General features: G+C 50.3%; 1 protein-coding gene across 2 annotated transcripts in view; it reads left to right on the plus strand.

The window, feature by feature from the left end:
* The window catches only part of PPFIBP2 (PPFIA binding protein 2), a 154,920-nt gene that overhangs the window by 61,933 nt on the left and 80,864 nt on the right, over nt 1–12,123 (plus strand). The window contains exon 1 of one of the 2 annotated variants that reach the window (XM_044258744.1): nt 5,055–5,142. The exons of the other annotated variant lie outside the window; for it this stretch is intronic. Within the exon in view, the coding sequence (XP_044114679.1) occupies nt 5,095–5,142 (48 nt within the window). The 5' untranslated portion in view covers nt 5,055–5,094. Of the gene's footprint in view, nt 1–5,054; nt 5,143–12,123 lie in introns of those variants that run through there. 2 annotated transcript variants of the gene reach the window in all.

The raw sequence follows: 12,123 nt of genomic DNA on the forward strand, positions 1-12,123 counted from the left end.
ACAGCATACCTGGCTCAGTTGGGAGAGTTCTTTCCCATTTTCCTCAGAACCCACTGGAGAAAGGGCAGGCCCGAGAGGTCACTATTGTTTGTGCTGGGGGAGAGGAAATGCGAGGGCTGAGGGCTGCTGCTGGGAGCAGAGACCTGGTCTTCATTGTCAAGGCAGAGAAGACCTCTCCAAACCCCTTCGTTCCAGTGCCTTTTGCTGGGGCTCTATTAGGATGACTCCTTCCATTCCAGGAGGCATTTCCTGGCCCTCAGCTGCCAGGCCCTGCCCTAGAGGAAACCTGTACCTTAGATTTTTTTTTAATACATTTTTCCTGGCATAGCAGCCCGAAATGGGGACCGTGCAGCTACTATAAACTCTGCAGTTTTCACTTTCCTGGATGTTTGCACATGCCGCCTCTCCCACCCCCACCCACCCCCGCCATTAAACTGTACCCTCCTAAATTCTAGAGGTCTGGCTCCTTTCAGACCTGACTTGAGGATATGATTTCAGTCCCTAAGAACCAATGTTTATAAATGACCAAGAATGTGCAAACACTGGTAAAAGAGCAAATAAACCCTTCCCCACTAAATTTCCTGCTTCAGGTCCAGGGGACATGGTGGCTGATGTTGCCAGGTTAGCATAGCATGGGGTCTGAGCATGTAGACACCCGCCCACCCTGCATCCACCAGGAACCTTCTGCCCTTTCAGGCACCTCTGGGAGGGAGGAGAGCTCCGAAGAATTCGAACTTCCAGGCAAACTTCAATACCCTGTGCTTTAAGAAACTTCTAAACATGGTTTCCTAACCTTTGACTATACAAATACAAGATCTTCAGATATAAGCATCACCCGGGAGCTTGTTAGCAATGCAGTTTCAGGTCCCATTCTCAACCTTCAGGGTCAGAATCTGCATTTTTACAAGAACACTCTCAACTCAGGTGATTTGTTTTACATGGGGACGTATTGCCCTAGCCAGGGGTCAGCAGCCTATGGCATGTGTTTGGCTCACTGTTTATTTCTTATGCCCAATGAGGTAAGGATGATTTTTATGTTTTTCAGTGATTGAGGAATTATGAGCATATTTTATGTGAAAATGGTCTAAAATTCTAATTTCAGTGTCCACAAATAAGGTGTTAACATAGCCACACTCTTTGGTTTATATGTTAGCTGTGGCTGCTTTTGCATTTCCAAATGGCAGAGTTGAGTATAAATGAGACCATATGGGCTACAAAGCCTAAAACATTTGCCATCTGGCCCTTTATGGGAAAAGTCTGCTGATCCCTGCTGATCCTTGTCTCAGCTCCTTGTGGTGGTGGGTTCCCATGCTTGTGCCCCATGGGGACTTGGGCTCCTTTGGCCAGGATACTGCTTACCGTGAGCCCAAAGGATCAGTGTCCTTGGGCTGGGCCCCTCCCTGTCCCCCGCTCTCCCCACTCCCCAGTGGCAGGCCCACCGTGCACCACACCTGTTGAAGGGTACAAACCTGTATCTGGTATTCCAGGGCTATCTTGACACCTGTCACCATGGCCCAGAGCCCAAGGCTCGGGGCTGAGCTAGAGCTCAGGGTGCAGGTGTCTGGTCACAATGGTATATGACCCATGAGACCCCCTCTCAGTCCAGAGTTCTACCCAGTTAGATGCTGCTGACTCCTGGTGGGGGTGTAGAACCTTAGGAAGCCGTCCCCAGTCCTCACACATATCTGAAACTCCAGCCACAGAGGTGACTCTCCTGGGGCTCCCTGCTAAGCCCTGGGATGAGGAGGGGGACAAGCTACCTGTGTTTCCCAGTCCAAACCTGACTACTCTGCCCTCTTCGCTGTGTTTTTAGGCCCCAGATGCTCAGGCACTCAGTGTCATGCCCTTTGCCCTCAGCTGGCTACCTCATATTCCAGATGGAACATGAGGTAGCCAGCTCATGTTCCAGCTGAGCTGAGTGTGATTGCTGGGGAGTGATTTGCTTTTGGGAAGGCCCCAAGGGCTTTTGGGGTCACCCTAACCCCTATATGTGTACCCCCTGTGGTTCCTGAGAACGCACCTTAGCAGTGGGTCCAAGGCGGTGTACTAGATAGGAGGCCCATCCCCCACTTTCCTTTAAGGGAAGGTTAAACCTTGCAGATTAATACAGCATAGGCCAGATAAAACCCAGGCTTGTAATTCTTTGGGAGTCACGGATCATTTTGATAATCTGGAAACTTTGTTTTCAGAGAAATAGTGATTTATACATCCAAATAGTATTCTGCTCCTAGGTCTTTTGGAGTGTTATTCTGTGAATTTTTTAGTTGAATTACAAAATACCACCCCCTTTTTTAAAAGGCTGAGGTAGAAATTGCTACTTGAGGATACCATAAAAATATGTCAAGAATTTAGCTGCTGCTTGTCTGGATTCCTCCCTCCTCTTTCCCTTTCTCCACCCTCCAGCCTCACATTTGTCACATGTGAGGTGAGTTAGAGATGAACATCAGGGGTGCCTGGGTGGCTCAGTGGATTAAGCCGCTGCCTTTGGTTCAGGTCATGATCCAGGGGTCCTGGGATCAAGCCCTGCATCGGGCTCTCTGCTTGGTGGGGAGCCTGCTTCCCTCTCTCTCTCTCTCTGCCTAACTTTCTGCCTACTTATGATCTCTCTTTGTCAAAAAAATAAATAAAATATTAAAAAAAAAAAAGAGATGAACATCAGTTCCATCTTTTCCTCTCAGTGGAGCATCATTACCCTAGGGAAACACACCTTTAGGACCCATGTTCTCCCAGTTGAATTTTAGGCTTGCCTTGCAAGTCTTACCATGTGAGCCTCACTCTTTCACTCAAAGAATGTTTCAGTTGGAACTGGCAGGCATGGAGGTCAGGGCACATACACATACATGTTCTCCAGTCTGGTGCAGTGCACAGACCTATTAGCGGTCCATGGTGGTTCAGTACAACAGGACAGGTAGTGAAGTGCAGGGCGGGTGTGGCTGATGGGGAGGGGCTGCCACTGGAGCCAACCCCAGAGGCAGGTGGGAGCGGCAAGGTTGAGAGAGGCCACCACACTGCTGCCTTGTCCTTTCCCTCCTCCTTACACCAGAACCTACTAAAAAGCACCGAGCCATGACTACGGGGAGCAGGGGCTGGAATTGTGCCCTGTGTCTCCCCAACCAGCCCCCAAACCCACTCTAGAGGCCTCTTCTTCCCTAGGGCCCCAGAAACACCTTTACCACATACCATGTGATGATTCTTTATTTGCTCAGGGCAAGAAGTCGGTTTCATTTGCCTTGGACGCTGGGCAAATGCATGTTGATGAATTCTTCCTTAGGCTTTCCCAGACGTTCAGACAGGAAAAAAAACAAAAATGAAGCTTTACCTACCCTGCAACCTTACAGACCTGTTTTCCCCAACATATCCTACCCTAGTTCTGGTCAGGGAACTTCAACCAGGTGGGGCTCAGGCCTTGACTGAACTGGGCCAGAGGCGAGAAGGACCTAGAGCTCAGTGCACGGACAGCAGAGCCTGCTTTTCCTTTCCAGCCTCTGATCTGGGTGTGCCTCCAGGAATTTACTCCTCCCCTCATGCCAGCTGCTGGCCAGAGCTCCCCGGCTGCCGCCTCTGATCTCTGTGGACTGGGCCAGCCTGCTGGTGACTAGGCTGCCAGGCCCAATTCTGGCCCGTGCTGGATTTCGAGGCCATGCTAAGGGGCATAGCGACACCCAGTAGAGCCTTCTCTTCAGGCTAGCATTTCAGGAACACCCCCCCTCTGGGGACCCCCTAAGGGCACCAGGAAGGCCCCCACCATCACAAGATGTACATCTGCAAGTCATTGACGGCAGCAGAGCCCAGAGGCCTTGTGTGTAACCACAGTTCCCGCCATACCCACATCAAGGATCGCTTTCATAATCACTCTAGCCAAAGGCCGCACGTTAAGGGCCAGGCGAGGGAGAAAAGCTGTGTTTAGGGAAGCTCTCAGAGGAGTGGGGGGTGAGTGGAGGTGAAGGGCAGCCTTGTGGGGAAGGAGGGGCAGGCAAGGATGGGGAGACCACCCTGGAAGGCCAGCCCAGGAAAGCAGACACAATTCCCCATCTCCACCAGCCCCTGCCTTTCTAGGGCTCCTCCCCAGACCCTCCCTACATCTCATGGGTACCCACTTGAGGGGGCCTCTCCTTCCTCCTTCCCTGGCTTCTGAGGCAGTTAAGCTGGAGTGGGGGATAGCCAGCAAGGCCCACCTCGGGCTCAGTGGGAGCTGTACCCATCCTGGCGCTGAATGTGCCCCAGAAAGGCCTGGCTGTATGGGGGGCGAACAGAACCCCCAGGCCAAACTCCCTCAGTGCCAAATGTCTCCTGGGGAGTAGCAGTTCGCCCCTGGCAGACAGAGCCACTAGCGCCAAAGACTGCAGACACCCAGCAGGCCAGCCACCCAGACCGGAGCTGGTTCTGAATGTGTTCTTTTTTGGGAAAAAAATGGCTTTCCTCAGGGCCCAGGCCGACACCCGCCTGGAAAAGGGGTAGGCGTGGGCTTCGGGGTGGGGGTCAGGCTGTGTGTGGGAACCAGCAGCTCCTCCAAGAGCAGCACTTATTTTTAGTCTTCTCCCCAGTCCCAAATAAACCGAGAGCAGCTGGGAGCCTGTGGGTAAATGCAGAGTGGAGCAGAGACAGGAAATCGGGGTCTCTTGGTAATGAGTTCCAGCCACTGCAGAAAGGGGAAGCCAGACGAGGAATTTTCTTCAGGACTGTTTCCCTCTGGCAGGCTCTGGTATTATCACCAAAAAAAAAAATGTTCGTGTGTGTGTGTGTGTGTGTGTGTGTGTGTGTTTACAACTCCTGTCCAAGTCTGTCTTTTTCCCCTACCTTTTTTCGAGGTTTGATTGCTGTTCAGGCTCTGAATCCCAGAGCTGGTGCCTGCGTGTGTCTGGGGGCGGAGGGGGAGGACACTGGAGCAGCACGGTCTGGTCTGAGCCGTTGTGTATCTGAAACTGTTTAGGGAAAGGCTGAAGGACATAGGCCAGGGAAGTGGGGAAACTTGAACACAGCTTGACGTCCCGAGGGGGAGGGGGCAGAAGCAAGGAAGAGGAGAGAATTTGGTCTCTAGCCAGAAAAAAGGGCTTTTTCCACCAAGGAATCTAACTGCTGACATGGGTGCCCAGCATGGATGGGGACATTGATGTTTACAAGCATTTTGCGTGGCTGAAGAGGGTAAGTGACTGGCTCCTTTGGAGTGAGTGGGTCTCCCGGGAGATAAGGGCTAGAGAGATGCTGGGGGGTGGGAGGGCAGGGGTAGTATTTGTCCAGCAAAGCCCTGTGGTGGCCAAGTTCTCCATGAGAATCTAATTATAGGCACTAGGGGAGAAAACAGTCAGCTGTCTTTTTTCTCCACTGACATTCTGGTGAATGAGCCTCTGTGCAGAAAGGCACGGAGGGGTGAAGAAAGTTCGTTAGTTTAACTCGGGCGCTTAAACAGTTGGAGGCTCCAAACGCTGTGACCAGAGAAAAGTGTCCCACTGCCTTTGGGTCTGAGGACGCAGAGAGTAAGCTGCTGCCTTTCAGATTCAAACCTCGGAACGTCTCTGCTCTGATGTTATCTGAGGCCGAGTGTTAGCTGCTGTCAGCCAGGACAGCTTCTGTGTTTCCGGAGGAAGGCTCTTGGGGAGTTCTCTTCTGACCGCTCTGAAGCCAGGGGTTTGGGTTGCAAGTGGTTTATGCCCTTTCTTTCGGGGATGAGCTCAAGCGTGTGGTGTGAGCCACGAATGAATGAATGAAATGAATGTTGGGGCTGGAGTAGCATCCGTACTCGCCGAACTTGGGCTCTTTCCTCCTTCGCAATCATCTTTAAACCTTCAAGATGGTTGTCCATTTTATTTTCACACGGAGGCTGAGTGTTTCTCAGCAGCAGGAAGGGCAAAACAGCTGACAGATAAGAGATTGGACGTTGTAACCGGGGAGGGACAGGATGTGGCCAGCTCTGAAGGCCCCCGATCGCCACCCCCAGATGAGGGGATGCTGGCTTTTGTGTGCACGCTCTGCGGCACGCGTTGAGCAAATATTTATAGAGACGGGGGTACTGGGCGAGCAAAGTGGAATCCGTCTCTGCTCTTGAGGAGCTGCTGTCCGATGTGGCAGGCCGAGGTTACCGTCCCAGCAGATAAAGCTGAAGCTACAAATTAAGTGCAGAGAGGAGAGGGAGCTGTTACTAGGCACCATCGAGGAGGAGGAACGAGTGAGGAGGAGCGATCAGGGAGCCCTCCGAGCAAGGAATGCTTCACCGAGACCTGAAGAGTAGGAGCGAGTCAGGTGGAAAGTGGGGGGAAGCACATTCCAGGCAAAGAGGCCGGAGTATATAAAGATTCCTAAAGCAGGAGGGAGTTGGGTAAGCTTCAAGACTGAGAGAAAGCCGGAGTGGGTAAACTCCGTGACAGGGGAGCTGGCCGATGCCCAGTCACTCAGGGCAGCGGAGGATAAAGCTTGTGGGGGACGTGCTTTGTGTGACAGGGGACTTGTGGACTGGGAGTGACCTGGCACACATGGGGGGATCCAGTTTGTATTTTAAGAAAATTACTCTCGCTGTGATGTGGTATATGGCAAGCGTGTGATGAAAGTAAGGCAGCTGAACAAAACTAGAGCTTTGGGGACTCTCCAGGAGCCGCTGGCGAGTCCATTTAACCCTCCATTTAACAAAGCCCGGGAGAGGCTGAGGACCTCATGCTTGTTATTGTTAGAACTCCTCATGGTGCCGCCTGGCCTTGGACCCTGCTTTCTGTCTCCCAGTCCAGTTCTCCTTCCTTCCCTCTTTTGCCAAATACGTAGAAAACTGTTGGTTTAGAACCCAGCCGAAATCCTGTCTGTGCTCAGCCCCTGCCCAGCTTTGGGATGGGGGCACTGTGGCCAGCAGAGAGCGCATTGAGGGGACCAGACATTTTGGCAAAGGTTTGTGTCCATTGTCTCAAGCATCCGAAAACCTTCACAGGAGAATCTGGGGGAAAATAGGCGAGAAGTGCACTTCCCATCACTGAGTCTGTTTTCCTAGCTCCAAATGAAGCTTTTAAATCAGGAGGTCTTCCAGCTGTGATGCATGTGGGGCTATCGGTGCCACGTCCCACCGGCTTGAACTCCACACCTCGTTCCCAAGTTCTGTCTATAGAGGAACTGATTCCACACATGCTGCGATGTAGGCGGGCAGCTTGTCCTGAGACCCAGGCTGGCCACGCTGTCTCCTGTGCACAATGCAAGTTGGTTGAGGGACGCTTGAAGCAAGGAGACCTCAGAAACCGCTGGGATGACTCCTAGCAAAAAAGATAGCTTTCTTCTACTTTTAGAATGTTAATGATCATTAGAAACAAAGCACAAAGTATTGGGTATGACCTGGGAAGAATAATCAGAGTATCTGTACCTGAAACACTACTGCCAGATTCTTCTCTTTTAAATCCTCTTTAAAAAATCCCTTTATCCTGTGACCCTGGTCCTAAGACCACAGGACTTGCCTGTAGTCTGGGAATGAAAGCCCAAGATCAGCTGCCTGCTTGACCTTTGAGAGTTTTTGCAACCCAGCCTCAACTTACCTTTTAAAAAAATATTTTATTTATTAACTTGGGAGAGAGCAAGTAAGAGCATGAAAGGGTAAGTCAGAGGGAGAAGCAGACTCCCTGCGGAGCTGGGAGCCCAATGCGGAACTCAATCCCGGGACTCTGGGATCATGACCTGAGCTGAAGACAGTCGCTTCATCTGAGCTGAAGACAGTTGCTTAACCGACTGAGCCACCCAGGCACTATCAACTTACCTTTTTTGAATCTCATCCTTTATATCTACTCTGAGCTGTGGCGTGAGCTCCCTCCATTTTCTAAGCTTATGTCCAATGTCCTCCTTGTTGACCCCCACTTCATCTGACTCCATCAAGGCTCTCGTTTGGCAGCAGTCCTCTGCTGACCCCATCCCTGCCATGGGCTCCTTGGCTGCGGGTCTTCAGTCCCTCCTCTCTGCGGGGCTCATACCTCCCTTCTCCCGCTCGTCCTCCAGCCAAAGTGGCTTGGAGAGCGGGTTTCTTGAGGCCCGGTTTTGAAGGTGCACACACTATCTCCTTCATTTTCCCATGCAGAAGGGGAGACTCTAGAAGAGATGGATGAGGGGTGATCTGGTGTACAAGCTAGAAGCCCTTGCACTTAAGACCAGCCTGGGAGGGCAGGGTCTCAGAGGAAGGCCAAGTCTTTGAATTTGGGGACAACGGGGGGGGGGGGGGGGGATATGCCTGTGGGCAAGGAGGCACCGAGTAGCAGGGAAAGCATTGGCTCAGAAAAAGGGAACATTGTTCTGTGGCCTTTGGGGGATGGGATACTGTGTACTATTGTAATTAAGAACATGTGGTTTGAAGTAAGGCCTGCACTGGAATCTTGGCTTTGCCACACTTACTAGCTACGTGATCAGCCCTGGATTTCTTCATCTCTAAAATGAGGAGGGTATAGTACCTGCTGCATACAGGTGTTGTGTGAATCAAGTTAGCTAACATCTGTAGAATGCTTTGCATAGGAACATGCCTATGCAAAGAATCACTGTACCTATGAACTGCTACTGACCGTTGTGAGGGAGGTGGGAACCGAAGGGAGAACCAGTTGGGTTCTCGCTATGCCATTCTTTCCTCTGGCTGTCCCCCACTTGCTGCTTGCCCTGTCAAGGTCTCAAACTGAAGATCTGAAAGAAGCAGCTGTGACCTGGCCCACGGGGAGTAGCCAGAGGCCCCAGCAGCCTCTGGCTCTGGCCAACTTGGTTGTGGCTACTGAGTGAAGGCTGACCAGAGTTGCTCCTCCAGCTCCCTCTCCAACAGAACAGAATCCAGGAACAGGGTAATCTGCTGCAAGCATCCAGAAGGCCTTTGCCCTTCACTTGTCTGGTTCCTTACTGACTCACAAACGACTCACACCTGCCCTGCTTTGAGATCACTGGATCCAACCCACGATGGTCAGGAAAAAGTCTCTAAAAATAGCCCCAGGCAGGATCCGTGGGACCCACCCACTGCCCTCTGAGCTGGGCTTATTTTCCCAGGAACAGAAATCCCACCACCATCAGCATCTTCACACTCTGGCTGGCTGCTGGCACATTCAGTGTTTAAGCCAACTTCCAGGCCACAGTCACAAAGAAAAAGGAATTACTGTGGATCCCCTATACAGTGAACTTGGGTTCTGTAGTAGAGTGTGGAATAAACCCAAGCTGCGGATGTGAGACTTTTATTTTGTGTCCTCTGGTACTCAAATGGTTGACCCAGTAGCCTCGGCCAGCAGAGCTGTGAGGACAAAGAGGCGCACAGGCATCCTAGCTCCAGACCTTGACTTGCCTCGCACTCAGGTTGGACTGCTGTGCAAGGGGGAGACACGGGCAGTGGCCTCTGAAAGCCATTCCTATTGGGTGACGGCACGGATCCTGGATGAAGTTCCTTAGGCTTATGTCTCTGCTCCGTGTGACCATGGATGATTGATTTAACCTCTGGGAGTAAGTCTCCTTGATAGTAAAATATGGATGAATAATTCGATATATGTAAAGTGCTTAGAAAATGCATTGTAAGCATTCGTTATGGCAGTGATGATCAGGATCATCACTGGCATCCTTTGCCCCACCGTGCTTCTGGGTGAGAGGTTTTCAAGACCACGAGGAGGATAGCAGCAGGTATGCTTACTCAAGGGTTCTAGCAGTTTCCAGTTTCCTCCTGTCTTTAGCCAATGTACCCAACATGCCCAAGCATCCTGTCCCTCAGTATAATTGAGGAGCTAGAATTCCACCATCTCTGACCTCTGGCACCTGTGACTCCTGTCTGTCAGCCTCTTGGAGAGGCCCCCAGGCCTCTTTCCCAGCAGGGTTTAACAAGGTGACATCATAGCAGAGCCATTTGCTAAATAGCTTGTGGACAGGGCAGAATAATGCAGCCGTTGGTAGCAGACTGGCAGCCAGGCTTGGGGATCCCGGACTCCTCCCTGCATTCTTCCCTCTCCAGTCCTCTGTGTCAGCCCTTTCACACCTTTCCATCTGCCCCCAGCCTTAGGCTCCCTTCTCAACTGACTCAACTGACGTCACCACCTACTTCACTAAAGGGGTGGTGGTTCACTAAACCATAGATGAAGCTCTCCTCTTCCCTCCCCTTCACCACAAAATGTAACTATGTTCACAGCCAACATTTTCAACTTCTGTTTCATGGGCCAAAGCTATCTCAGGATCCTGTCCTCCTGACCCAGTCTGGTTCCGCTGCCTCTTGTTCCTCTAAATTGCAGCCCCGCCTGCTCGTCCCTATCCTTGGCAGAATATGCTTTTCCTTCATTCTTAGGAAAAAACAAATCAAGACTGTCTTTGACCCTCTACTTGCCTCCACACTGCATAATAACTTGCCTGCCTTTCACCATCAGGAATCTTGGAAGAGTAGACTGAAAACTCACCATCTCTGCTGACTGCTCCCAACCCCACTGTGCACTGGCTTTGTCCCTCTTGACCTCTCTCAAATTCCTTCTACAGTGTTCTTCCTGCCTCCTGTTCCCAAACAATCTTTCCTATCCATTTCCTCAGAGTTCATTCCAATTTGGGACTTTTGTGTCCCAAGGACCTGTTCCTCACTTTGGCCCTTTACTTAATCCCATGTTTTCCACCTATGGATCTTTCTCTCACACTCATTTGACTACTGGCCCCTCAGCAGGAGAAGGCACTGTGCATTTACTTCTAATGTCTCCAGTCACAGCACCCTCTCCACCCCCAACCCCAGCACCCAATGCTGCCCTTCTGTCCCCGAAAATGCTTTTAATACCAAGGAGCCAATGTGTCTGTTGGTATTGGCAAGATGAGGAAAGTGAGCCACTCAAAGAACCTCCTGTTTGTACTCTCTTCCTGGTCTTCATACCCTCCCTTCACAAGATAACCAGCACACTTAGAGATACCGGTTCTCCTTCAGCCCAGCACTGTAGGTTCCTTACGGATCCAGCCACCTTGTCAGGAGAATTTAGCAGGGACAAAGCTTATCCAAGGCTATAATTTAGGAATAAGACCTTGGTAAACCAAATGCATTCCTTTCATTCCAGATCTTCCTTAGGATGTCCGGACCCTTCATGTACATCACACCAGCTCCTTGACTAGGGAGCTTCTCAGTGATGGTCTTCATGGTATCTTTTGTTTTCTGTGTTAGTCTGGGAAGCCAGAGTGTCTGAAGGGTAATGATTATCATGATTTTATGGATGACTTTCTGTATTGGGAAGACTTTCCAGAGACGCTGTTCTTCCATTCTCCTGGGGAGATTCCCTTGTAGCTTTCAAAGCTGGTTCACCATAAAGCCTCCTTCTCCCCTGAGGGTATAATTGATTCCTCCTCTCCTATGCCACTGCTACTGGCTTATTCTCTGACTGTATTTATCATATCTCAGGGTCAGACTGTAGAGCTTTTTGAGGGTAAGGACTGAATCATTTATTCAGCACAGAGCAGCACCTAGTAGGTATTTAGGAAGATTTGAGCCATTGAATAGATAAAGGAAGAACAAGTGATTACACGTACTTTAGTCAACCAAACTGTTCACTACTTACGAACTTGGCTTTGCTTTCCCCTAAAGGTGGTCATTTAGATCATTTGACAGTTCTGCTAGCAACACTTATATATAATATATAGCAACTCTGATATATAATTGAAACCAAGAGGTGGAAGGTATAAAGAGGTTAGGGTCAGGATAGGTGTCTCTCGTTGGACTCCTAGTGGTTACGGATCTGATTGCACTCCACTCATACTGCATTTGGAAGAAACTTCTTTCAACTCTGTGCCAAGGTTAGTAAACTGGCTTGACTATTCTTTGCCTAGAAAAGTGGAACGGGTCCTGGGAACAGTTGTTTTTATAAGCGCTGCCAGAAAACCCTGTAACTCCCTAAACCAAAAAATCTAGGGAGATTTTCCTATTTACGAGCACTACCGTTGCTCATACTGCTTGGTTCCCCGATACAGAACCTAAACTATGTAACAGGGATTGAGTATAGCTTCTGTGAGTCATATATATATATATATATATATATATATATATATATATATTTGGTCCCCTTATTATTTTTTTTTAAGATTTTTTTAGATTTATTTATTTGACAGAGATCACAAGTAGGCAGAGAGGCAGGCAGAAAGAGAGATTAGGGGAAGCAAGCTCCCAGCCCAGCAGAGAGCCCAACGTGGGGCTGGATCCCA

Source organism: Neovison vison, chromosome 7, assembly GCF_020171115.1.
Source record: "Neovison vison isolate M4711 chromosome 7, ASM_NN_V1, whole genome shotgun sequence".
In the NCBI taxonomy this organism is placed as follows: domain Eukaryota; kingdom Metazoa; phylum Chordata; class Mammalia; order Carnivora; family Mustelidae; genus Neogale; species Neogale vison.